This window comes from Aethalodelphis obliquidens, unplaced genomic scaffold, assembly GCF_003676395.1.
Source record: "Aethalodelphis obliquidens isolate GAN/ISIS:26980383/991018 unplaced genomic scaffold, ASM367639v1 scaffold8, whole genome shotgun sequence".
Classification (NCBI taxonomy): domain Eukaryota; kingdom Metazoa; phylum Chordata; class Mammalia; order Artiodactyla; family Delphinidae; genus Aethalodelphis; species Aethalodelphis obliquidens.
The window spans coordinates 23,538,067-23,561,009 of NW_020837952.1; the positions used below are offsets into that span (position 1 = coordinate 23,538,067).

A 22,943-nucleotide genomic window follows, 5' to 3' on the forward strand; every position below is an offset into this window, starting at 1 on the left:
CCAGCAAGAGAAGAGCAACTACTGAGCTAGAGTGGGGCAGGCAGGCAGGAGTTGTGCACTGCTGAATTAATTGCCAGCTCTGAAGAGCCGGAATGGCGGGGCCTGTTGCCTAGCAACCCTCACTCTGGAGGCACACTTGCCAGCTTAGAGAGAGCCACCTTTTGCAACAGCTGTAATGCAAACATTAACCTGGTGAGTCAACCGCTTAATGGGGTGGACTCTCTTTAACCAATAAAAATGAAGGTGGGGACCCAGATGATTTACCACTAACCGACATCACAGCACTCCTCCAAAAGGTTAATTGAAAGACACTGAACACTAAATTAAGCTGAAGTTTTATTTAAAACGTAAAAGAAATGGTTCTGGAAATGCTGATGAATAAAGCGAAAGGATATAGTGCTCTCTTCCTACTAGTCAGCTGGCCTAGCCAAGTACAGGGCAACATACAGTACTTAAGTACTGGTAGAATTTCACAGCAGTTTAGTGTTAGATTATCTGTGCCTAGATTATGTGGAGTTTCTCAGTGTGTGATCTGGGTTCTGGGTTTGCGCCTCTACTGAGCATGAACAAGGGCTCCTGCCCCTTGGCCATAGCCAAATCCCTTGGGCCCAAAGTTTTTCGCATAGCATCCTACAAAAGAAAAGGGAAGAGTTAGTGCAAGTCCATTAAGCTTTGCTAGCATTGCTTAAGACTGATGTATCAACAGACATCCGTAAATTGAAAAAGCTGTTGGCTATGCCAAGAAGAGTTCAACTTATTTAAGGTGTAAAGTGTGCCATGTAGTAACTACGTTAAAGCTGCGAAGGTGAGTCCGAGTCTTCTGGTTCCCTAGTGTTCAGCTCGTGGTCCCAGCTGAGTTACAAGTATGCAAATCGGGCCAGACAAGTTATATATTTGTCTGTGACCTTCATATATTCATATGCTTTGCTTAAAACATTAAGCTGAAAGAAGACTATTGTTTGTTTTTATTTGTAGGGGAGTTTTAAATGACCAGGAACTTAACTTACTGTATCATCAAAAATGTTCTGTGGTTTTTCTGTCATCTGTAAGCATCTCTAGATCTTTTATTTTCAGATACCCAGCTTTTCCCCATTTTCAGAGTGCTTTTCGTCCTTTTTTTTTTTTCCCCTGCTAGTGACATTTCCTTCACTAACAGCCAGTGTGAGATACCCATATGGACACCAATAACTGAAGTTAATTTTACCTTTACAATAGATTTCACCTTCTTTCTCAGTCAGAGTCGTTGACTCAAGACTCTTCCCACACTTGGCACATCGGAAGCAGTTTTTGTGCCAGGGCTGGAAGAGAGGAATGAGTAAGTTTAGATGCTGTGGCACAGTGGCTCAGGAAGATCAACCCAAAACAGGGTCCTGACTACTGTGGGTCAGCCCCAACCAGAAGGCTGAAACTGCACCCTCTACATTCTTGGTTGCTTGCAAAAGGGCTGAGTTCAGACTTCATCCACAGAAGACACGGACCGGACCGGGAGCTGTGCCACGGAAGGGCCGTTTCCCTAAGAGCTGTCTGAAACCTCGCCGCAAGCCCTGTGTGCTCCTTTGACGACCGCCTCCTTTACGGTTGAGAACACTGCAGCTCAAAGAGGTGAAGTGGTTAAGCAACTTCTTCAAACCAAATTAGCATCAGGTGCCCTAAGTCACTGCTTTTTTTGGGTTTTTTTCCCTTTCACTACACTGAAGAACCTGCAGAGTCCAGGTTTGTTAAGTCTGCCCTTGTCAGTTAACACCTTCAGGAGCGCCCCCTATGAAAACAAGGTTCTTTTAAACACAGATGTGATTTGTCAAATAACGGCATCACTTCAAAAAATTAATGATTCAGATGGAAATTCGATTAAGAAAAAGTTTAATTCAGGCATTTATTTATAAGGCAGAGCACCTGAGTGGGCTGCAGCGGGGCCTGTGGGAGAAAGGTAGTGGAGAGTAGTCATCCGTGGCTCTTAGCTCAAGACGGCACTTTACCTTTCCAGCTCCAATGATCTTCTCGGCAGCGTACACAGAATCCCCACATCTGGAACACTTCTCAGCACCTCCGTATTTCTGAGCAAATTTAGAAGTGTTTGGATTTGTCGTAGGCCTGTGAGGTTGAACACTTGTGGAAAGGGGAGAAAAGGAATTAGGCAAGATTTTCCAAAGGGCCCTTATAAGCCTTACAAGGCAGGCACAATGGCACTCTGGGACTTAATTGCTATACTGTCCCTTGGCTGGAGGCCTCCACAGGCCAGTACAGGGGAAAGAAGGAGGAAGAAATAAATCTCAGGGGCTGGCCAGTTATTTTAACCTATTTATGGGCTCATTATTGTTACAAAAAGACAGACAAGGCTCCAAACTTAAATGTCTGTCCCTCTGAATCTAAACTCATCAGAATTCATTGAATCCCCAGTGCTAACCTCTCCACTAAACAATTATGTTCTGTTTTATGAAAACCTACCATAGCACATATTTTCACCCCACATTCATATCATTATTATTATTATTCATATTACCACTGGAATCACAGCTAGCTTTTTTACTTCACAGAAGATAGAAAAAATCAGTAGTAACTTAAGCAGTTAAGTTCTGCACATAGGTCAGCTGACTTAGGCAGTAACTAGGAAAATTAAGTATGTTTTACAGATTACTTAATTCCCCAATATATTAGGGGAAAGTATGAATAAATTACATTTTTCATGGGAAAATATTTTAGAAAGTTTGCCTATTACTCTGTGATCTGTTTATCTTTACTTTTTCTCTGTACAATGTACTGTTTTTGTCAGTATTTACAGGTCACTAGGTAAACCTTGTTTTCCTCTCACTTCCTGTAATTTTTTTCCATTCAGTATGTAGATGTACCTACCATGTAGAACACCATTCTGGGCTCTGAAAAGATTTAAAGGCTTTCCTAAAGCCTTACAAGTAGGTTGAGCAGATAAGATGTGACAAGAGTTAGCACTCTGCAAAGGGTAGCTAAGTGTCAATTTTTCCTACTAGGAAAACAATTTTATCCTAGTTATATTTTATTAAATAGGTTACATACATATTTAAAGTGTTAATTTAGGAATACTGCCTTTTCATAAAACAGTTTATTCAGACTTTACATATATCTTTAATATCTTCATCTCCACTATATCCATTTTTTAGTCATTTAATGGTTTTCTACACTTCTACCTAAGTTGTTTAATATACAGCATTTCTTGAATCATGTTTGATGTGTCCACTGGAAATTTTATTCTAAGCAACAAATACCAATTCCCAGTACTAATTCACAGGACCGAATTTTCCATTGTCCCTAATATGGGCATATTTTTTTAAAAATCTCCACAACCCACTGTATATATAGTCAGCCCTCTTTATCCACAAGTTGTGCATCCACAGATTCACCCAACCTCGGATCAAAAATATTCGAGAAAAAAATTCTGGAAAGTTCCAAAGAGCAAAACCTGCATTTGCCACACGCCAGCAGCTATTTACATAGCACTTGCATGCTCAGATTTTATATCCGTGGGGTGTCCTGGAACCAGTCCCCCATGGAAACCAAGGGACACCTGTACTTACTTTTAAAAGTGATCTTTAAAAGCTATTCACAATGATATCCAACACTTGCAGTTAGGAGTTTTCCAAGAAAAATTTCCAAATCTGCCAATCATATTAAGAAGAACTTTATATAGATTATCTCCCATCTCCCTTCCAGCAACCTCAGAAGCCATGGTTAATTGCTACCTCATATGACAGATGAGGAAACAGGGGCTTACATTTAAATAACTTGCTGAAGGCCTAGAGAATTAGTAAATTGGTGAGCCTGAACTAAAAAATGCAGGTCTGCCTCAATGAAGATGTTTCTGCCCACTCAGTGGTGCCTCTTCAAGAGATCCCCCCGAAGCTGTTTGGTCCCCATAACTTTCACAATGACCACGTGCCATAAGGGCAGTCCAGACTGCAGGTACTCCCAGAGTTGTCATTAAGAGGGGCTTCTGGAAAAGGAAATCCCTACACCTGGTCCTGCAGGATGAGTAACATGTGGCCAGGCTAAGAAGGGGAAGAGGCAAGGACACAGATCAACACAGGCCAGCATAGAAGGTTGGCTAATTATTGGAGAATATGGAGAAGCAGGAGTAGATAAAGAGGAGGGGCCATTGGTCTTTGTGACTTTAACCCATGGCCACAATTGCTGACTTACTTTTGGGGTCATGGATGAGTTTTGTTTGGGGGGAATGTGTACAGGTTTATGTGTTTGAAATAAAATCTTGGGAAACAAGAATAGATTTTAACAAGTTGGAAAGGGAAAGCAGAACAAGAACAATGAACTTTAACAAAGTCAGAGGTAAGCTGGGGTCCTGCAAGTGATGGCATGCAGCAATGAATGCGTCAGCCCTCATACAACCGATGCCCAGCAAGGCACCACAGCTCAGAAAGTGAGTGTGGAAGAAACAGGAGAACAGAGAGGTGGGCCTCGATGCAGGACAGCGCACAAGTATGCGGGCCAAAAGGACAAAAGTTCAAACCCTGGCTCTGCCACTTACCTGTGTGAGCTGAGCCTTAGTGTCCTATCTATAAGGTAGGGACAAAGTAACTCAACTCACAGTTACTGTGAGGATTATATAGAATGAACATAAATGTTCAGCAGACGTTATTTCAGGCATACCATAATGCACTGTGCTTAAGATCATAAGCTTTGGAGTTACACTGGGTTAAGTTCCAGGCTCTACAATTAACTAGCAGTGCGACTTTAGGCAAATCACTTAATTCTCACTGTCTCACTTTGTTCTTGATTAAGATAGGAAACCCTACCTTACAGGGTTGTGAGGATTACATGAGTTACCATATATTATTGCATGGTGTCCAGTCTACAATAAGGGCACAATTAATGGCCTTGTCCAAGGAAAGGCCATCTTATTGGAGTATTACACAGTTTTGGCCTCTTCAATATAAAATGGATGTGGAAAATGTGAAGTTCAAATGAGGGAATTAGTCAAGAACAGGAATTAAATTCCACATGAAGAAATTATGTCTCAACATGAATTACTAAGTGAAGTTTGGCAGATTTAGCACTTTGGTACCGAAACCTTTAAAATTTAGTAACACTAACCTCATAGAATCAAATACAGGAAATAATTTTCATTTTTAAGTAAGAATTGTAAGCTAGAGAAAAGTAATTTCTTGGTGAGGAAACAGTCTTACATGGAAGGGCTGACTGAGGAATTTTCATTGACTGCTTAATTGCACATGAGAAATGCATCTCATGATTCCGATACTACATTTCTCCATCATTTGATTTCATGACGTCTGGTCTGTGAAGTGCTGTGAAACGGAAGTAAATTTAAACCACTTGCTTTTGAGAACATCACAACTCCTTGATAACACCTCATAATGCCAAAAATCGGGACTGGAAATCACTGGAATAATCAATAAGAACTTTGCCAGGTCCCAAACTGTCCATTATTTCAAGCTTAAAGAAGGGTCATTAGTTTATACTAGAAAATCTGAGTCATTGTCTTTGATTCTTTCAAGCTAAAAATCTGGAAACTCCCAGATTCCCGTTCACCAAGCAACATGAATTGCCACCATGCCTTCCTGAAGGTCACGTGGTCTTGACTCACCTCTCGGGCTTGATGCCCAGCCTCTCGCCCCGGTCCATGTTGAGTGTGCCCGCGCCCTGGCCGTACCCGTAGCCTTTCGGCCCGTACTTCTTTCCATAGCAGGATTTGCAGTAGATCTCGTCATCGTGAATTGCCACTGTTGTACTATCTAAATTTTTCCTGCAAACCACTGAGGGGGAAAAAGACTTTAAAAATATGCCAAAGATTGCCTTTTTCCTTAGAACAGTGGTGGCGCTGACACAGGGCCTAGAAAAGGTAAAGGCACAGGCTCTCTCACATTCCTAGTTTATTCTCTGGTTCCCAAAAGCCACTGGAGAGCACCTGGACAGCTCGCTACCTGTGAGGACGATTTGCGTTCCTCCATGGATACGATGGTCATTTCAGAAATACATTAGAATTTTAACATCCTGAAGCCTCAAACTTTTTAGTAGGATCTGCCCCCCAGACAAGAGGGAGAGAAGTTTCCAAGATGTCTATAATTACACGAACAAAAGGAACAAAACTAGCACTTTGCGCCCAAGACCCTTGCTCCCAACCTTCAACGCTCAATCTTTTTCATCCCCTTCATCGAAGTATTAAAGAACAAAAGGGTAGGAGCGCCTTGGGCAAGCTGCCTCTGCAGCCCCTCCTCCCCCAAAAGCACCCCCAGGGATAAAAACGGTTTTAAATCCAGAATTCTAGTCTTCATCACTAGTCCAGAAGGGAAAAAGCAGTCTTCTTTCATCTCGCCACCGGCTTCTCCAGCAGTGATAAGTATGTCTGAAAATCGTCAAGTGGTTTAAAGTCTGCATTTGTTTTCCCTTCAGTCCCAAAGGAGAGCACATTCTTTCTTGATGGATTTCTTACCACATTTCCACGTATCCCACTTCATAAAACTGCCAAATGTCATCATGTTTTATCCAGACATTATTTCACTTTCTAAGACTTCAATTAAGCTTGAGAAAAAAAAAGACTCGTGAGAGAGCTCACTGGAAGCACAATCGGGCAGCAGGAAACCCAAGATTAGTGCAGTAGAAAAGGGGATTCCCCCCGCCCCTTATTTAAAAGAGAGGGAGAAACAAAAAGAGGAAGGACAGAAAGAAGGGCAGGGAAAGGCGACTAGCTGGCTGCTTCAGAGTAGAGTTAAATGATGAAGTTTTTATTATCTTAGACTGAAGTCTTCTCTGGTAGAACAGAAATGACATCATCTACTTTGAACCTTGCTGTTGAGGTTCAAGTACTGAAATATATCTGCTTAGAGTTAACCTAAAATCGTACACTGCTGAAGAACAAACACCCTTAACAGACAGATTAAATAGAAAAACTGGTTTTAAACACATATTTATTAACCGGAGCAAGTTTAAATGTAATGAGATTTTGACTAGAGAACCACCCCTTTCCCCCTAGGCCTCGTCTGTATTCTCTGCAGTAAAATTCTCCTAAGGTCTGCAAACTCCTCTGAATTATTTCCTTAAAAGGCTTTAGTCAGCAGAGGCACATATTAGGAAGGAGTAATAAAGATGACCAGTAAAGACCTTGACATTTAATAAACACTGACTTGATTACGGTGTAGACATCCTGGCTTAACCTAGAGGAAACTGAGAACAGTTTCTCAAGTATTTACATTTCCTCTTTGTTCACATACCCTCTTGGTTACAAAGCTGCTGAAAAATATGGATTCCTTTAAAAAAAATTAACTTCTAAGAGAAGAAATGGTTAAACCAAATCTGAGAAATGCTAGCTATTATGGAGGCGTACATAGCAAACATTCATATGTTGTATTTGTATTCTTCGTAACTGCAACTCTCTGTTGTCTTGTTTCTGGTCGTCTGCAAAGCAGTTGCTGTATAAAAAGGTCCAGACACCTTAAATGCTGGTGCCTAGAAGGAGGAGGACAACTAAAATTTGTGAGGGAAACTCTTTCTGAAGATTATTCCTTAGTGTAACCAGACTTCTTTTTAACATAGGCAGTTTCTAACAGTAATTTTCACTGCACAGTACTCTAGATATAGCGGAGAGCTGCACAGACGGGTGGGTTCCTCACGTAACAAATCCTTCGTTCAAGAAAATTTTGTCATTTGAATCAGAAGCTGATTGATGTTGAGCTTCCTGAAGCGGCTACTCTCCTGTTTTAAGACTGAAGACTTGGTTGTCCTGAGAAGGAATCTGCCGGGGAGAGGGGGCTTCTCTCCTGTTCCCTTTCTCTCATTATCAGGTACTGACCATCGTTGGAGCAGACGCCCACGTGCTGGTTCGTGGTCTGCCTCCTGTCTGTACCAGCCACTCCGGTAATTCTCTCTCTATAAACAACAGTAATTCCCCACCTGCTTCTGTGGGATTTTCATATCCTACGTTCCTTTCCCTCAAATTTAGGACATCAATAACAAGAAATAACTCTGAATATTCACTACCAGAGAAGACAGAATTTGAACTTCTAGACATGTGAATTTCACCTAACAGTGTGGCGAGAAACCAGCCAGTTAGGTTTCAAAGAGAAGGAGCGCTGCCAGAATGAGAAAGCTGGGGCGGATGGGGAGTGAGCCGTTCGTTCAGGAATCGGAGCCAAGCCCCTGGGATGTGCCAGGAACTGTGCTGGGTGCCAGACTATAAACAGCCCCGAGGTCTCGGTGAAGCGGGGGAGACAGACGTGACAACAGATAAAGTACAGGGGGTGCCAAGTGGAGGCGAAGCGCTACGGGGACCCAGAGGCCAAGGGTCTGGGTCGCCCCTGCTGTCCTTGCTGTGAGGCTGAGCGCTTGCACTGTCCATGGGGACAGACAGGCAGAAACCACGGGGCTGCTAAAATCATCCTTGTTAACAAAACCACAGTTTCTTCCTGAAATCGGTGAACTGAATCTTCTGACACACGAGTTGTGTCCGCGCGAGCGCGGGGGGTGGGGGGAGACTCACTGCACAGGAAGCAGCAGCGGTGGAAGCTCCGGCCATCGCACTGCACCTCCTCTGCGTGGTACACAGTCCTCCCACAGGCCCCGCACTTGTTGCCACCTCCCCAGACGGGCATCCTGCAGGAAGACAGAATCGTTAGAACGGACCCCTACCGTACGAGACGTCTCACACGCCCCCTGCAGGGCTTTTTACACCAGGGGACAGCAGACAGCGTTGGTTTCTTTATAACCTGCCCTGGCCACATCTGTAAAAGACCTGCGTTCCTCCAAAGTAACCTCGTCTCACCTCCCAAATCACAGCCCTCACTAGGAAACGGGCTTGTCGTGCACAGGTTTTTTTCTCCTACAGGACAAAGGACCTGCGTTTAGTACAACAGTGCAGGTCGCCAGGCACAGAACAAACTGCCGCCAGCATCCCCGGGAGTTGAGAAAGCAGCTTAGGGAGTGGGAAGGCAGACGCTGCCCACGCCCAGCCTCCAGTCGAAATGAACTGGTTTAAGGCCCAGCTGAAGAACTTACACTTGGGTGGAGGTTTTTACATGTTTCATTCATTGTAACATCACCAAATTCTTAACCATAGAACATACACGAGCTATGACACACTTCTAGGGAGGAGGGAAGTGCTGGGCGGCCCAGCAAGATTAAGCTGTATATTTTCTGCTCAAGTTATGAGAGATTATAGCATAAACACTTGCTTCTCTGACTAGCACAACTGCATGGCTGGAGCCTGGGAGTAACCACAACGAACACCCATCCAGGTGGCTATCATTTAAGTTTCTGTGCTTCACTAATCCCAGTGTCCTGAAGTCCAGCCGACAGTTGGTTTTCCCTCTCTGTTGGGCCTGTCCGTCCACACAGAATAGGCTACCAAGTTGCCTTCCTGGCAAAATGAATTGTTTGTTGACTGTGTCCGAATAACCTCTGAGCAATGTGGCCTGGGGGTAGAACTGGAAGTTTAAAACCTTGGCTATCTTGCTGTGAAGTAGCGCAACGTGTTCTAACCTCCTTCGCAATGAACTGGTCTACCTGGACCCAGTTTAAAACGCCTAGTTCTGAATGGACAGTGTGCTCAAGTGCCTTTGCCAGTACAGAAAGTTGTCCTGCAGAGACAGCGTGTTATGTTAGACCTGCCCTGAGTGGTATCTAAAAACACAGTAGAAGAATTCCTTTCATCCCCACTATCATTTCCAGACTTCCCTTTGCTGAGTGCCATTTGCAGCCCTTGTCTGTTGCGTCTCCTTGGATGAGCTGCTGCCTCTCTAGTAAACAGCTAGCTAAGAAGGCTGAGAAGTCCTTACTAACTCAAGTCTGGCTAGAAAAAAAAAAGGGACAAGGACAGCTGCTAAGCAAAAGGCTGAAGAATCTTCAGTCCTTAAGATAAAAAGGAGGGTGGAGAAAATTCCTGTCCCACTTGCCCAACCTACACCGTTTTGACAATCGAGAACACAATGACTCCCTGAACACTGAGATGAGGCCTTTACACAGGAAAGATTTACAGAATTAACCACTGTGCTGGGCACCCTTCTGGGGCACAGCCTTCTCTGGCCCCTCTTCTGGTAATACTTCCCCCAGATTTTCTTGAGGGCAGCCACCACCTCTTTCTTGGCGCACGTGGTTTAGAGAAGTACTTATTAACATGTGGTCTCCTGGTGACTGTCCACTGTGCTGGCTACCAGTTCGAGACAACATTCAGATAAAGCGTTTAGAAAGTTTTCTACAATTTTATGCCACAACAATCAAGAGCATGATCAGTGGGCTCCTCCTGTTGGACAGAGGACAGTCAGATAATCCGTGTGTATTTGGAAATTAAAATAAAAAGAATGGTCCTTTACCACAGATAGTTGGAGAAGCACTAGTTTAGAGGGTGTGACTCTACCCTCAATTCCAGGGCTGGACATGCGATGCCTCCCTGCAGTCAGATGAGTGCATTCCCCCTCCTGCCATGGCGACTGGTTTAGGAATGGGCACAGGACCCCAAGCCAGTTCAGTGGAAGTTAAACCCGGCCTTCGGTTTAGAACTGTGCCAGTGCAGGAGTGGAGTTGTTAGCAGCTGTCTGGAAGAAAAGAACCTAAGAAGGAAGCCAGCACAAAGGAAAACAGAGACTAGTTTAGATAGTCTTTAGCCGCGCCTTGTTGTATCCTGTGCTCTTCAATTATATGAGCCAATAAATTCCCCTTTTTAAGCCTTGCGAGATAGAGCCCCTGGTCCTAGAAACAAACAGGAACGACACACAAAAAGACCTGACTGATACGACTAGTTATCCCTACGTTGTTGGCCTCAACTTGCAAAAAGCCTGTTTCCCTTGTTCAGACAGGAACAGAGTCATTTCTAGGGTCCACAAATGTTACCAGGCTCCTGCGAAGGCATCCATATAGGATTGATATCCAGCAACAATGGAATATATTTGCAAGCTTTTCTTTGGTAGTTGCATAAATCTCTTATTCCTGTCCCTGGAGACTGGTGCTCCATTGTTTAAATCCACAGTGAAACTTGAGCCCGGCTATAGAACCTGACACAAAACTTGGCTTCAGCGCCTGCACTGGCTTGAGTTTGGAGGGCAGTTAATGATATTGACTTTGCCCCATGGCTCCAAAGCTACCCGTGTTCTGGAATGCTCACAGATACAACAGACATCTGCTGGAAGTATCCCATGATTTCTGAGGAAACCAAACACCAAACCCAGACTTGCAGGTAATGACGTCACAGTGACTTAAAATCAGATCCCAACCATCAACAGCCCAGCTGGCTTTTAAAATACTTTTATCATCAAGGCATTTCTCATCATGTTAGAAAGGGTCATCGTACCACCAACCCGTATCACAATTACTTTGGAGCAATCACCAATAAGGAGCCAGACTTTCCATCAAGACAAACACTATCCTCGGTTGTCTCTAAATAACATTTAAAAATATATAAAAACTAACTCATCACTCTGTGTTACTCTCTCTCTACGATAGAGCAACTTGGACTTTTAAAAAAGGAAGAATATCTTCCCTTTCCTTGTGTAATTCAGGGTTGAATTCACCCCTTGTAAAGTCAAGTCTGATTCTTACTGTACTTGCCACGCCAGCCAAATGTGAATAGGTCATCTTTTCGGGAAACACCTATCCAATACCTTTTCAGCTTACCTTTTAAGAGCTTCCTTCCTTTGAGGGTGGGGACCACAGCTCTATCTTCTCCCACACCATCAACCAGAGTGCTTGGCATATGTCAAAATATTTCATTTCTATTATTTTAAGGAATCCTTCCTTTTTCAACTTGTCTTTACTCTTCCCAATTTGATCTTATGCTTATAAAGACAAAGGTAGCACTGTCCTACTTCTCCGTCACATTCTTGGATTCTCAGTAAAATTTCCAAGTCATTACCTTTTTAAAAGTTCCACTCAGTTTAAAGGCTTTCCTAAGGATTTCTGAATAACCCTCTCTGTGGGCCAGGCTAATGGTGTAGTCGAGCATCCTCAGAAAACTTCAGATGGGTTTACGTTTTATTTTTTAAGCAGGATAGTGGATAGTTGGGTGTTCCTTATGTTATTCTCTATCTTGTATGTCTGAAATATTTCGTAATGGAAGGAAAGAAGGAGGGAAGGAAGGAAGGAAAGGAGAGATGGAGGAAGACACTGATTTAGACAGACCTGGGTTAACTTCACTATTATAGTGGTTGTGCAATGTTGGGCTTAATTTTCTTTTCTGCAAAAAAGGAGGGAAAGGTAGCTCTCCCTACCTCACAGAGATATTGTGAAGATAAAACACAGTAAATAAATGCCTTGGCAGACATCCAATAACTGGTGGCTTGAGGGTGGGAGGGGCATCTCATGCGGTCCATCCTGCTATCAGTACTCCTATAGGAAACCCACTGACTAGCATCTATAGAACACAGCTCAGAGCAACAAACAGTAAAGGAAAAAGTTATCTGATTAGTCACTCATAAACCTTTCTCTGGAACATTACAATGCACTGCAAGTATAACAACAGTTCCACTTGCGGGGACTAAGAAATGAAGTTCAAATTTACACTTTTAGGGTGAACCCCTATGCGTGTCTGCTGAATTTGGCAGAGGGAAATGGGACCATCTTCCATTTCTGTCACTCCTAGCATTGCTATGCATATATTAAAAAAAAAAAAACATACACACAAAAACCCAAAGCTTCATTTTTCCTACAAGCCCTTGGCTGCACTACTCCACAACAGCTGACATTAATCACAGCAAACTGGATTTGCACTGAGCAATCTGGGCTGCATGCCTTTCCCCGATCCTATGCATTAATTTACAAAATGGTAAGAGGAGAAATAAAACCCCACGTTACATACACCTCGCAAAAGAGGCCAAACATGGGCCAATTCCGTTTTTTTGTCTTGTTCTTTGGTTCTCATTGCCTGAAAGAGCTCCAGCACTAGGATTTATCCACTGTGTTGGATTAAAAAGCTTGGTTTACATCCAAACACCTATGTGCAGTTTCTCTTTGCTGCTTCCCCCCAGTCTAAGACACCACCCAGAATCAGTAAGACTTAGCCCAAGAAGAAAATTACTAGAGTCTAAATCTGAGTCACCTTGCGGTAAAGTTAGGTCATTCTCTAGGTAACCAATGACCACAGGGATCATTCTCCCCACCTGTGCTGCGCTGGCTGCCTTATTTTAGAATCTGAATGACTCAAACCCATGAATTTTGAGCCTGTGTGCCGCCGCTTGTAATTTAAATTAACTGGTCTGATGCCGAGTGAATCCGTCTATAAACCCAGATTCTAAATGCTTCCAGAAGATTTGACATCTTATGACTACATGCAGGGCTTTGTTATTATACAGAATCTTTGTTATTATGCTATAACTTCCCAAAAGGAGAATCTACTATAAACCAGTTTCATCTTGAGCCACATCCAGAGGGGGTCACTTGTTAAAGAATATGTAACTGTCCCCAATTACAATGATTTTTAAAGAGGCCAGAGTTTGAGAGCTGTAATTAATTGGAAATTAAGCTGCACTCAATGCCCATTCTAGAAAGGTTTTCTTCTGCAACCCAAACTACCTGCTTAGTCTACTTCCCTTATCTGAGTGAATACCACTGAGCCAAGGGTAGGACTCTCTGTGTCTTAGTGATGGGCTCCAAGTTCCATTTGGCTTCTTCTACCAAAGGTAAATCCTCAAGCTGGTCTTCAAGAGAGCTCGGCCTCAGGATGAACTAAGAAGATGGATTTTGGAGTCCACACAGTCTCATTTCCCTCATATGCAAAATAAGGGTAGCAGAACCTTTCTTTCAGAGTTGTTAAGAAAATGAGATGAGAAAATGCTTACAGTTGGCATTCAGTTATTGGCCGCCTTTATCATCAGTATTTAGCAATGTTCAGTCTTTGTTATCAATACTTATCTTCTCCTACCCATCTCAGTCCATCCATTCCTTCATTATGTCCCTAATCCCTCTACATCAGGAAAACTGACTTACCTCCCTCCCTCCCACCCTCACCCAGCTAACTCCTGACTTCATTTCTGAATCTCAAGTAATTCTTCCAGGGTAGGGGCAGCTAATAAACACTGTAATGCTGTACTGTTTATGAAGCTCTCCTATAAATCTATTAATTCAACATCTTATAAGCCATATCCTGGGTTGGGAGCTGAGGATAAAAGGGTAAAGGAAGGGTGCCTGTTTCTCAGGGAGTTCTACTTTGGTGGTAGAAGTATGTAAACAAATAACAGCAAAGTAACCCAAATCACAGAAGCGTGTAGAAGGGGCTTTGGGAAGTCTGTATGGTCTGTTGATGGAGGGACGCCAAAACAGTTTCATCTTATTGATTGATTGATAGTGATTCCTGGAACTATGTTGATAGTGATTCCTGGAACTATTCCTGATTGATTCCTGGAACTATGTTGGAAAAGATTCTGGAGACCAGTCAAGGTTCCACATTAAAGATCACTGGGGTTAATAATGTCTGCCATAGAAACTGCAGTGCACGCGCCACCTCTAAGACATTCCAGGGATAAGAGAAAGAGTGTGAACTCAGAATGAGACAGATGTAAGCTTGCAAGTCAGTTACCAGCTCTGTGATCGTGGCCAAGTTCCTTAACATCTGAGCCTCCACGTCTTCAGCTATAACTTGGAAATGGATGAGCGCTCTGCCGTAGGATGGTTGGTTAACGAGATAACATTCGTAAAGTACCTGGCAGAAGCCTGTGCTCCACAAATATTGGTTTCCTTTTCCTTCAGGAGCGCTAGCGGGCCGGATTAATGGTTACCAAACGTTCAGCGGTTAAGTGACTTGCTCAGGTCACTGACCTCCAAAGATGCAGATCTAGGCTCAACCACTCATGTCTGACTCCAGAACCACAAGCTGTCCCCCAAACTCCCATATCTGATTGAAGGGTCGAGAACATTCAAACCACCTGAGCGTGATCAATCCTTGAGCTATCAACTTACACGCAGGAACACCTTCCTCTCTGGCCAGTCTTCATCCACCCACCTAGCAGTTAGCAAGTGTCCTCTATGTGCTAATCGCATACCCAAACTGCTACTTTCAACCAAAACGTACTCTCTACCACTCCTCTCTGCCAACCGAAGTCCATCCTCCTACTGAGGGAAGCCTCCCTTCTATCTAATAAGCTGTCCTTTGTGTACCTCACCCTCACCATTCATTAGTAATTCCGTATCCTGTTGCCACTCATGTCTTCAACTCGGAGGACACCTTGACCCAGATTTGGAGGCTGTCAAATCACACGTTAGAACACAACTGCGCTCTCAGCTCGGGCACTCTGACCTCCACCTGCCAGCCCCAGATAGCCACAATCTGTGCAAACTACGAGCTATTCAATTATTCAAACAATTTAATGTTTGTGTGATTTTTACATGGAGTCAGACTGAGACTTATATGCCAAGACTACTGTTTATTTGCCAAAAGATCTTAGGCTGTTATCTGATCTGTTCGTTTTCTCATTTTAAAAACGGAGATACTGCTTATTTATATCGTAAGGCAGTTTTGAGATTGAACAATACATGTAAAGCCCTTCGAATAATGCCTGCCACATGATAAATAACAGTAATTAGAAGTACTTACGTAAAGCTTACTATACCTATGTTAAGTAGTCTACTTATATGAACTTAATCCTCATAACAGCTGAGGTAGGCATTATCCTCGCTGCATGGGTGGGAAAGCTGAGGTATAGATTATTAAGTGGCTCATAACTGTAAAACCAAAACACAATTACCAATTCAACTTAAAAATACCAGAGAAACTCCAATAGACTATACTGAGTTTATTTGACTGATGTTTCACTAAAACTAAAACACTGCTAGCAACACAAATACAGCAGTGACTGATGTGGCTCTAGCACAGGTTCTTTTAAATTGGGTATTTTCTGTCCTGCTGTGGGGGGTATGCGGATTTGATTCTGTCTTCGCTTTCCTCTTCTGGAGGAGAAGCCACCATGAAACCTAACTGGGAAGTCATGTGGCCCTAATGTATTAAATGGTATGTGTCCTCTTATTAGTCAAGGACAATTAGTAGTACTGTTGGTACAAACAAAAAAGCAAGGAACCTGACAGCCTTTGCAAAGGATTCACAATATACTTCTTTTGCTTCTTCCTCTAAGACTTACACTAAAATGTACAATCTTTATAATCAGAATTTGTGCCTGGCTCCTCCACAATCCAGTTTGAGAAAACTCCCGTAAGTCAGTCAGGGTTCTTAACCTGGGGTCCACAGATTCCTTGAAATTCTGGGGATCGCTGAACTTGGTACCATGTACTTTATTTTATACACCAAAAACAAGTTTGAGAAGGGGTCCAGAGGCTTCACCAGACTGCCAAAAAGTTCCATGACACAAAAAAGTTAGGTATTACCATCCTAGGTAATCAAGACCCCAAGTGTAGGGAACCCCACCCAATAGAACACAAGGGATGCCATGCAAATACCAGCCCAGGAAATGATACAGTTGAGGAAACCTGTGAATATCTGCAAAGGGAAGAAAGCTGGCCTCCAGGCAAGGCCTAGGCAATACTGTTCAGAGTCAGCAATCTTCTGGAAGAGGCTTTCACTGATAGCCGTTTCCCCCTATATTCAACAAAGTGCAGAACAGAGTCTAATTACAAGGAACCTCTCCCAAACTGGGCTGGGTTTTATACAAGGAACAGCATGCCTTCCGAGAACCCCTGCAAGGTACGTGCTATTACACCCATTTTACAAGATGAAGTAACTGAGACCAGAGAGTAAAATAACTTGCCTAAGGTCATCAAACCAGTGGCTGCTGAAGCTGGAATGTGAATTTGGGCCCAACTGGTCAGTCCTGTCCTTCTCACCATGCTATGCCTCCTCTCCCGCTGTGGGCTTGCTCTCCCCCGCTCATCTGATTTACCTGATTTTTGACAGAGAAGAAAAATTAGAGGCCCAGATGTCCACGTTTAGTGGCGGCGTCAAGGCTGGACCCAGGCTTCTAAAGCTCATTTATTACAGCCCCCTCTAATCTATGCCAACATTCTTGCTATTTTAGTATAAAATACAGTTTCCTCAAAATCCAAGTGAGTTGGCAATTTCATCAGGACAGACCTCCAATGAGTACTGCTTTCAGCCCAGTATTTGGCATATACCAGTATCAATCAATATTCGTGAATACATTTGGAGGAATCCATTAAAAAAACTCATGATAGAAACTGTAGATCAAATCTGCTAATATTTCTATTGCTTGAGTCCAATTAAATCTTTGTTCTCTACAATTGCAATCTTACTCATTCCTTCATTCATTCATTCAATTAACCAGCATTGGCTCTGGACCAACCGTGTGTTTAAGACACCCAAGCCAAGCACTGTGAATTTCAAAGACTCATGGGATACAGACCCCCCCGTGTCTACCTAACTTCACTCTGAAAGAGCAAAGGAAACGAATCCAGGGTAAAAAGAACCTTGAGAAATATTGGTAAAGTATAAGTGGCAGTCAACTTCAGAGGGCAATGACCAAGGAGACTGTGGAGGGAGACCACAAAAGACTTAAAAAAATTTGTTCTCGTTTGGTATGCAGTTTTTAACGTATGTGCAACTCACCCTTTAGGAATCCATTGCCCATCTTTCCTGAAAATTTGAGTCAAATTATAGCCAACTCTGTGGCTGTCCTATTTGAATTCTTGGCATTTTTTATAAGTAGAGTTTTAAAACAGGTTAACTAGAAAAGTTAAGAACTAAAGAGACCATTTTTACTGCCGAGTTAAAAAAAACTACCCCAAATAAAAAGTATTTATAAAAGGAAAAGGAAAAGGAAAAAGTCTGGTCTGCAGACTGCAAATAAAACAGGTTGAACATTTGGGGTAACCATTTAAAGAAATATCGTTCTACAAACGTCCTGGCTGGGTGGGGGGGCGGGCAGGGCAGACCAGACGTGGGTGTCTCCCGACTCAGAAAACCCACCCTGCCCCCCCCCCCGGGGACTGCCTACGTGGAGCTTTGGAACCGAGGACGTGATTTGCAGGACCTGTTGCAGAATTTACAACCAAGCATTCTTGCTTTCCCGGTTTGTACCTGAATGGTAGAAAGTTCCGGAAAAAGCTGGGAGTGATCAATATGACGTTTCACTGCTGTGCCTTCAACATTTAAGGTTCAGCGCTCGGTGGGCAGAGACCACCAAACAATGGGGATACCAGGAGCTCTGTACCGCAGCAGGGGAAGGATTTCGGGCTCGACAGGCTGGGGGAGCCCCCTCAGCACCCCCAGGGCTCCGAACCATCTGGGAAGGTCGCCCTCGGCGTGCAGCACACTCGGGGCACAGGAGACCCCGAGACTCGGATCCCGCCCTCCCCTTTGCGAAGAGAGAACGCGCCACTGGAGGAGGGGGCCCTAGGCTACTAAAAGGCGGATTAGCAGCCCCGCGAAACTCTCGATCCCACCTCTCTCTCCCAGAGAAACCGGGATGGAGGTCGCGCACGATTATTTCTCTGCGCAGCGGACCCGGGATCCGAGAGCAGGGCTGAGGCGGCCACGGGGAACGGGGCAGGTGTGTGGAGATTGGGGCGCAGGGGAGAGGAGGATGGCTAGGGGGACCAAATGGGGACCAAGATGGGGACATCGGAGGATATGAGAGGGGGCGCCGGCAGGGCGGCCTCCGCATCCCAGGAGGCTGAGGGAACCCCACCCCCGGGGTCGGCGGAGACGCCCGCACCTCCCTACTCACTCGAGTCGCAAGCAGGACCACGCACCGCGGGCAGAACTAGCGAGAAGCAGTCGGAGAGAGCGCGGCGGGAGTCCGGGAGCCGGGACGCAGGGAGCGCCGGTACCTTTTCAAGCCCCTGTGGGCGTGGCCAGTAGGTGCCCCGCCCCTACTCCTCCGCGCCCCGCCCCGCCTCGCCTCGCGGCGCCGCGCTGCGCCGCGCCGCGCCTGGCCGATTCCCGGACCGGCTCGGCGGGCGGGAGAGGGGAGCTGCTCGCGGCCGGGCTCCGGGGTAAAGACAGCGAGACAAAGGCAGAATCCCGCCTCTTCCTGCTGCTTCCCGCGCGGCCAGCATCTTCCCACGTAGCGGGACCGCTCCCGCCGACTTTACTCCTCTCGCTCGCAACGGGAGCCCGCAGTTTCTAGAAGTGGTTAACCGGAGTCGGGAAAGGAGGCTTCCTCGCCCTGCAGAGAGGCCGGACGGCGGGACTGTCCCGTCGGGAAACAGCCCTCGCCGCCCTGCTACGTGCCCTTCCGACCGCGGTTGCCAATTCTCCTTCAGGAGGGAACAGTTCAAGGTCGAGTTTCCAGCAGTAGAAAACCGGCCAGATCGGGAGTTTCCACCACACCTTCCCTTGCCTTACCCTTATAAGTAAACTCAACGTGATTAACTTCCCCAGTGGACAAGTATCCGCTGGCTCGATTTCCAGCTTCTGGGAATCCGCAACATTCCTGTTCTTAAAGAGCAAAATTTCTCATCTAGATTAAATAAATGACGTTACCAAAAAAGCCTCATTACTCAAGTGTTTTGCCTTTCCCACCATCGGGGGGCACGGCTGCACACGCTGCCGAAGGGGTGCAGGGGGTGCGGAGAAACCCACCCGGAAACCCGGGCGCCAAAGGGCCTTGGGATTACATTTGTCGGTATCAGAAAAGCCCAGGGACAGCAGTGACAACCGAGGGGACCTAATACCTGAACTACAGGCTGATTTATTGTTTTAGATGAAAAGAAAAACAAACAATGCCATCTTTATCTTGTTCACATTCTAGGCCGACTGATGACCTCTGTGCCAGAAGTGAGGATCCCTGAGAGTTGATGTTTGGGAAAGTGGAACACTCAAGAAAGACAGTGACCAAGGCTTTCCCTCAGGCCACAAATGCAATAGCCTCCTCTAGTGCAGAGCTTCTCAAACTCCACACTGTAGACATTTGGGCCTGGGTAATTCTTACCTATGGGGGCCGTCCTGGGTGTTGTAGGATGCCTACAGCCACTAGATGCCAATAGCACCCCTCCCTCCACACTGTAACAGTCAAAAAGTCTCCAGACAGTGCCAAATGCCCTCTTGGGGAGGGGGCAGAGGGCATTGGTTGAGAACCACTGCCCTGGTATATATCTGCATGATAAATTGCAGAAGTGGCTTATAATATTATTATTGTTTTATTTTATATGGTGGGGCCAATCCAGGATAAACCCATTATAAGAGCAGCCTTATTCTCTGTCCACCCAGTACTGTACAAAAACACATAGTGGTGATTGACATCTCCTGATATTGTGGCAGGAGTCTGGAAGTATTCCTGCCTGCTGTGAGCTTTGCTAAATATGGGCAGTCCGTGTTTTCATGACATCAGCTAATGTAAGAGCCAACATGAAAATTCTGTCCTTCTGATTCGACATTCCCTTTATCTCTGCTGCTTACAGTACTTACTTTTTCTTGCATTGGTTTATGTCGTGTTTCTACTGAATGAAACTATTGGTGAATTTTGATGCCGCACTGGTTTTCAGCACACTGTTGTCCTTTCTCTCCCACCCTTGGGTTCTTTTTGATGCTTCCATGACCTGACCTGTTTGCTTTCTGACATGCTCATGTTGTCCCTAAATCCCACAGCCACCTCCTAGCATTTGACGTTGGGCTTGCTCCTGACCTGAAAGTATTTCTGCTATCTGTCTATCTGTCCCTCTATGTCTTTGTCTGAGTGTATTTTACAGTGAGTCTGGGGATAATGTGCAGCATTTAATTTTGAATAAATCTATATTTGTATCTAATTACCCACAGTTAAAAATATTTTATTTCTCTTTAAACATTTCTTTAAACTGTTGACTCTTTTCATTATAAATGTTAGGAAATCCTTTCAGTTTATTTAGACAGAGTGGTGCAAAAGAAAGAGTGTGAACTTTGGAAACAAACAGATGTGGTTTCAGCATACAGCTCTGACGCCTACTAGCTCTGTGAGCGTGGCCTAATGCTTGACTTCTTTGTATCTGTTTCTTTATCTGTAAAATGATGATAGTACACACCTTGTAGCATTGTTGGGAGGATTAAATCAGACGATGTATGTAAAATGCCAAGTATAGCACGTGGCACCTGGTAAATACTCCATAAATGATGATTGTTATGTTAAGCAAGCGTATCTTGATGTCCTCTTCTGACTTGAGAAAGAAGTAGAAACTGGTCTTTGCTGAGCATTCATCTTATGCTGACTACTGAAGGGTTTGGTAGTAACAAAGTATTATGTGTTTTCCAAAACAGTTAAGAGCCTGCCAGTAGAAAGTAGATTGCGTGCCTGGGGAAGAGCTAGTGGGAGAAATGTGCGCTCCTGGAGAAGAATAAGCCTTTCTTAATTCCATATGGTCCTAGTCTGTTTGACTCCTTCAACCTTATTATAAGAGGCAAAATTGAAGGTTAAATGTGTCCAGCAGGATGTTTCTTTTTCCCAAGAAACGCACATTATACTTGTAACAGCTCCTTCAGTCTCTGGAACCCATTAACCAATTTTGAATCCAAGTCCTTTGTCAACGTTGCTGTCCTAAGGCAAGCTGAACCAAGGTTGCCTTTCTTCGTGACCTTGTGCTCCAAGGTCAGATTTTTCAAATATTTTTATTTCATGCTACTTTTTCTTAACAAAACTCTGAACCAGATGAGTGTGAATATAAACACAGGGCTTCTTTATTTTATTTTAGGGCAAGGATTTCTTCCCAGAAGCCAACTAGGTGGAGAGGAATCTTTTAGTATACGTTAAATAAAGGAAAAAATAAATTCTCTCATTTTGCTTACGTACATGCTTAATAATAAAGAAGCAGCTGTTCCCACCTTATTTCTTAGCAAAGATTTAGCAGCAGTGGTGGGAATTAAAAATTACTCAGACTCAACCCTGATACTCTGTGAGGCATTTTCTGGCAGAGACTAGAATAAGTTATATATGCTTAAAGCCTGAAAGGTAGATTAAAGTATCATTTTTTATACTTGCCATAGTTGCTTTTTTTTAACTTGCTTCAAACTCCCACTTTCTTATAACCTGCATTATTTCTTAACCTTTTCTTTAACGAGTACTCTTTGTCTTCAGTGCTTTATCTTCTCTTACAGTGTTGTTTAGGTTTTCTTTTCTACCGGAGCTTTCTGGCTTTTCTAGCTCTGCTTATGCTTGCTTATAACAGCGGAGTTTTTCTAGCTCTACTAGTATGAAAAATACCATTAACTTTAACCTCCGAATCAGTCCGTTTCATCCATCTTAACCCCTTAAATGCCCTATCCCACTTTTCTCTCTTCTTTGCAGTTGATGACATCACCTTCTCTTTCATTCGAATTCCCAGCCACCAGCCAACATTGCCCTCAGCCTTCCTCCTCTTTGCCTCGAATGGCCCATATTTTCTCCCATGTTTACACTTGCTGTCCCTGACCTCAGGGGAACAGGTGGTTCTCCAACCCTTACCAAGAATATTCACTCTGCTTGTGCTTCTGATTCATTTGGGCATTCTTTGTTATATTCCTTTGCTCTTCAATTTCTCTGTCTCTACTGCTTCCTTTCCTTTCAGATTACAAAAATGCTATCTACCCCATATTTTAAAAAGCTGAGAGAAACTTCCCTGAATTTTGTAGTAGGTTCTTAAGAGGCCCAGGTTTTGGGGGGGTCCATATGCCTTTAGGGAAACACCTTTACAGCCCTGATTTGGGGTAGAGCCCTGGAGCCAATCTAGGCCTTCCAATCCCTGGTTTGGATGGGGGAGTCATCCAATCAGAGGGAGTCTCTGAACTCTGCTGGGATGTTGAGCCGGAGCCGTGTTCTCCTGTCTGGAAGGTGCTGTGTGTGTACATGAGGTCTAGAGTTGCTACAGTCATTTTTTTGATGGTAGGAAGCCAGCCTGAGAAGGATGCAGCACAGAAAGGACGGAGAAATGGAGCCAGAGCTCTGAACAAACGACTCACAGAGTTTGTCTACCTGCAGGATCTTTTCATTTGGGGAGCAAATGAATTCCCACTGATGTTTATTCCCTTTTGAAATGGGTTTTCTGTTACTTGCCACTAGGACTCCCAACTGATTGTTATGGTTTAAAACTATGTCCACAAATTCTTTGAT

The 22,943-nt window shown here is 44.2% G+C and overlaps 1 protein-coding gene across 1 annotated transcript; it reads right to left on the bottom strand.

The window, feature by feature from the left end:
* Nucleotides 1-323: 323 nt before the first annotated feature.
* On the bottom strand, nucleotides 324-18,718 carry CSRP2 (cysteine and glycine rich protein 2). Its single transcript, XM_027107081.1, has 6 exons — nucleotides 18,615-18,718; nucleotides 8,480-8,592; nucleotides 5,591-5,759; nucleotides 1,977-2,106; nucleotides 1,205-1,298; nucleotides 324-630 (listed from the first exon to the last, which is right to left on the bottom strand). The coding sequence occupies exons 2-6, from the start codon at nucleotides 8,589-8,591 to the stop codon at nucleotides 554-556; spliced, it is 582 nt and encodes a 193-aa protein (XP_026962882.1). The 5' UTR covers nucleotide 8,592; nucleotides 18,615-18,718; the 3' UTR covers nucleotides 324-553.
* Between the last annotated feature and the right edge of the window lie 4,225 nt (nucleotides 18,719-22,943).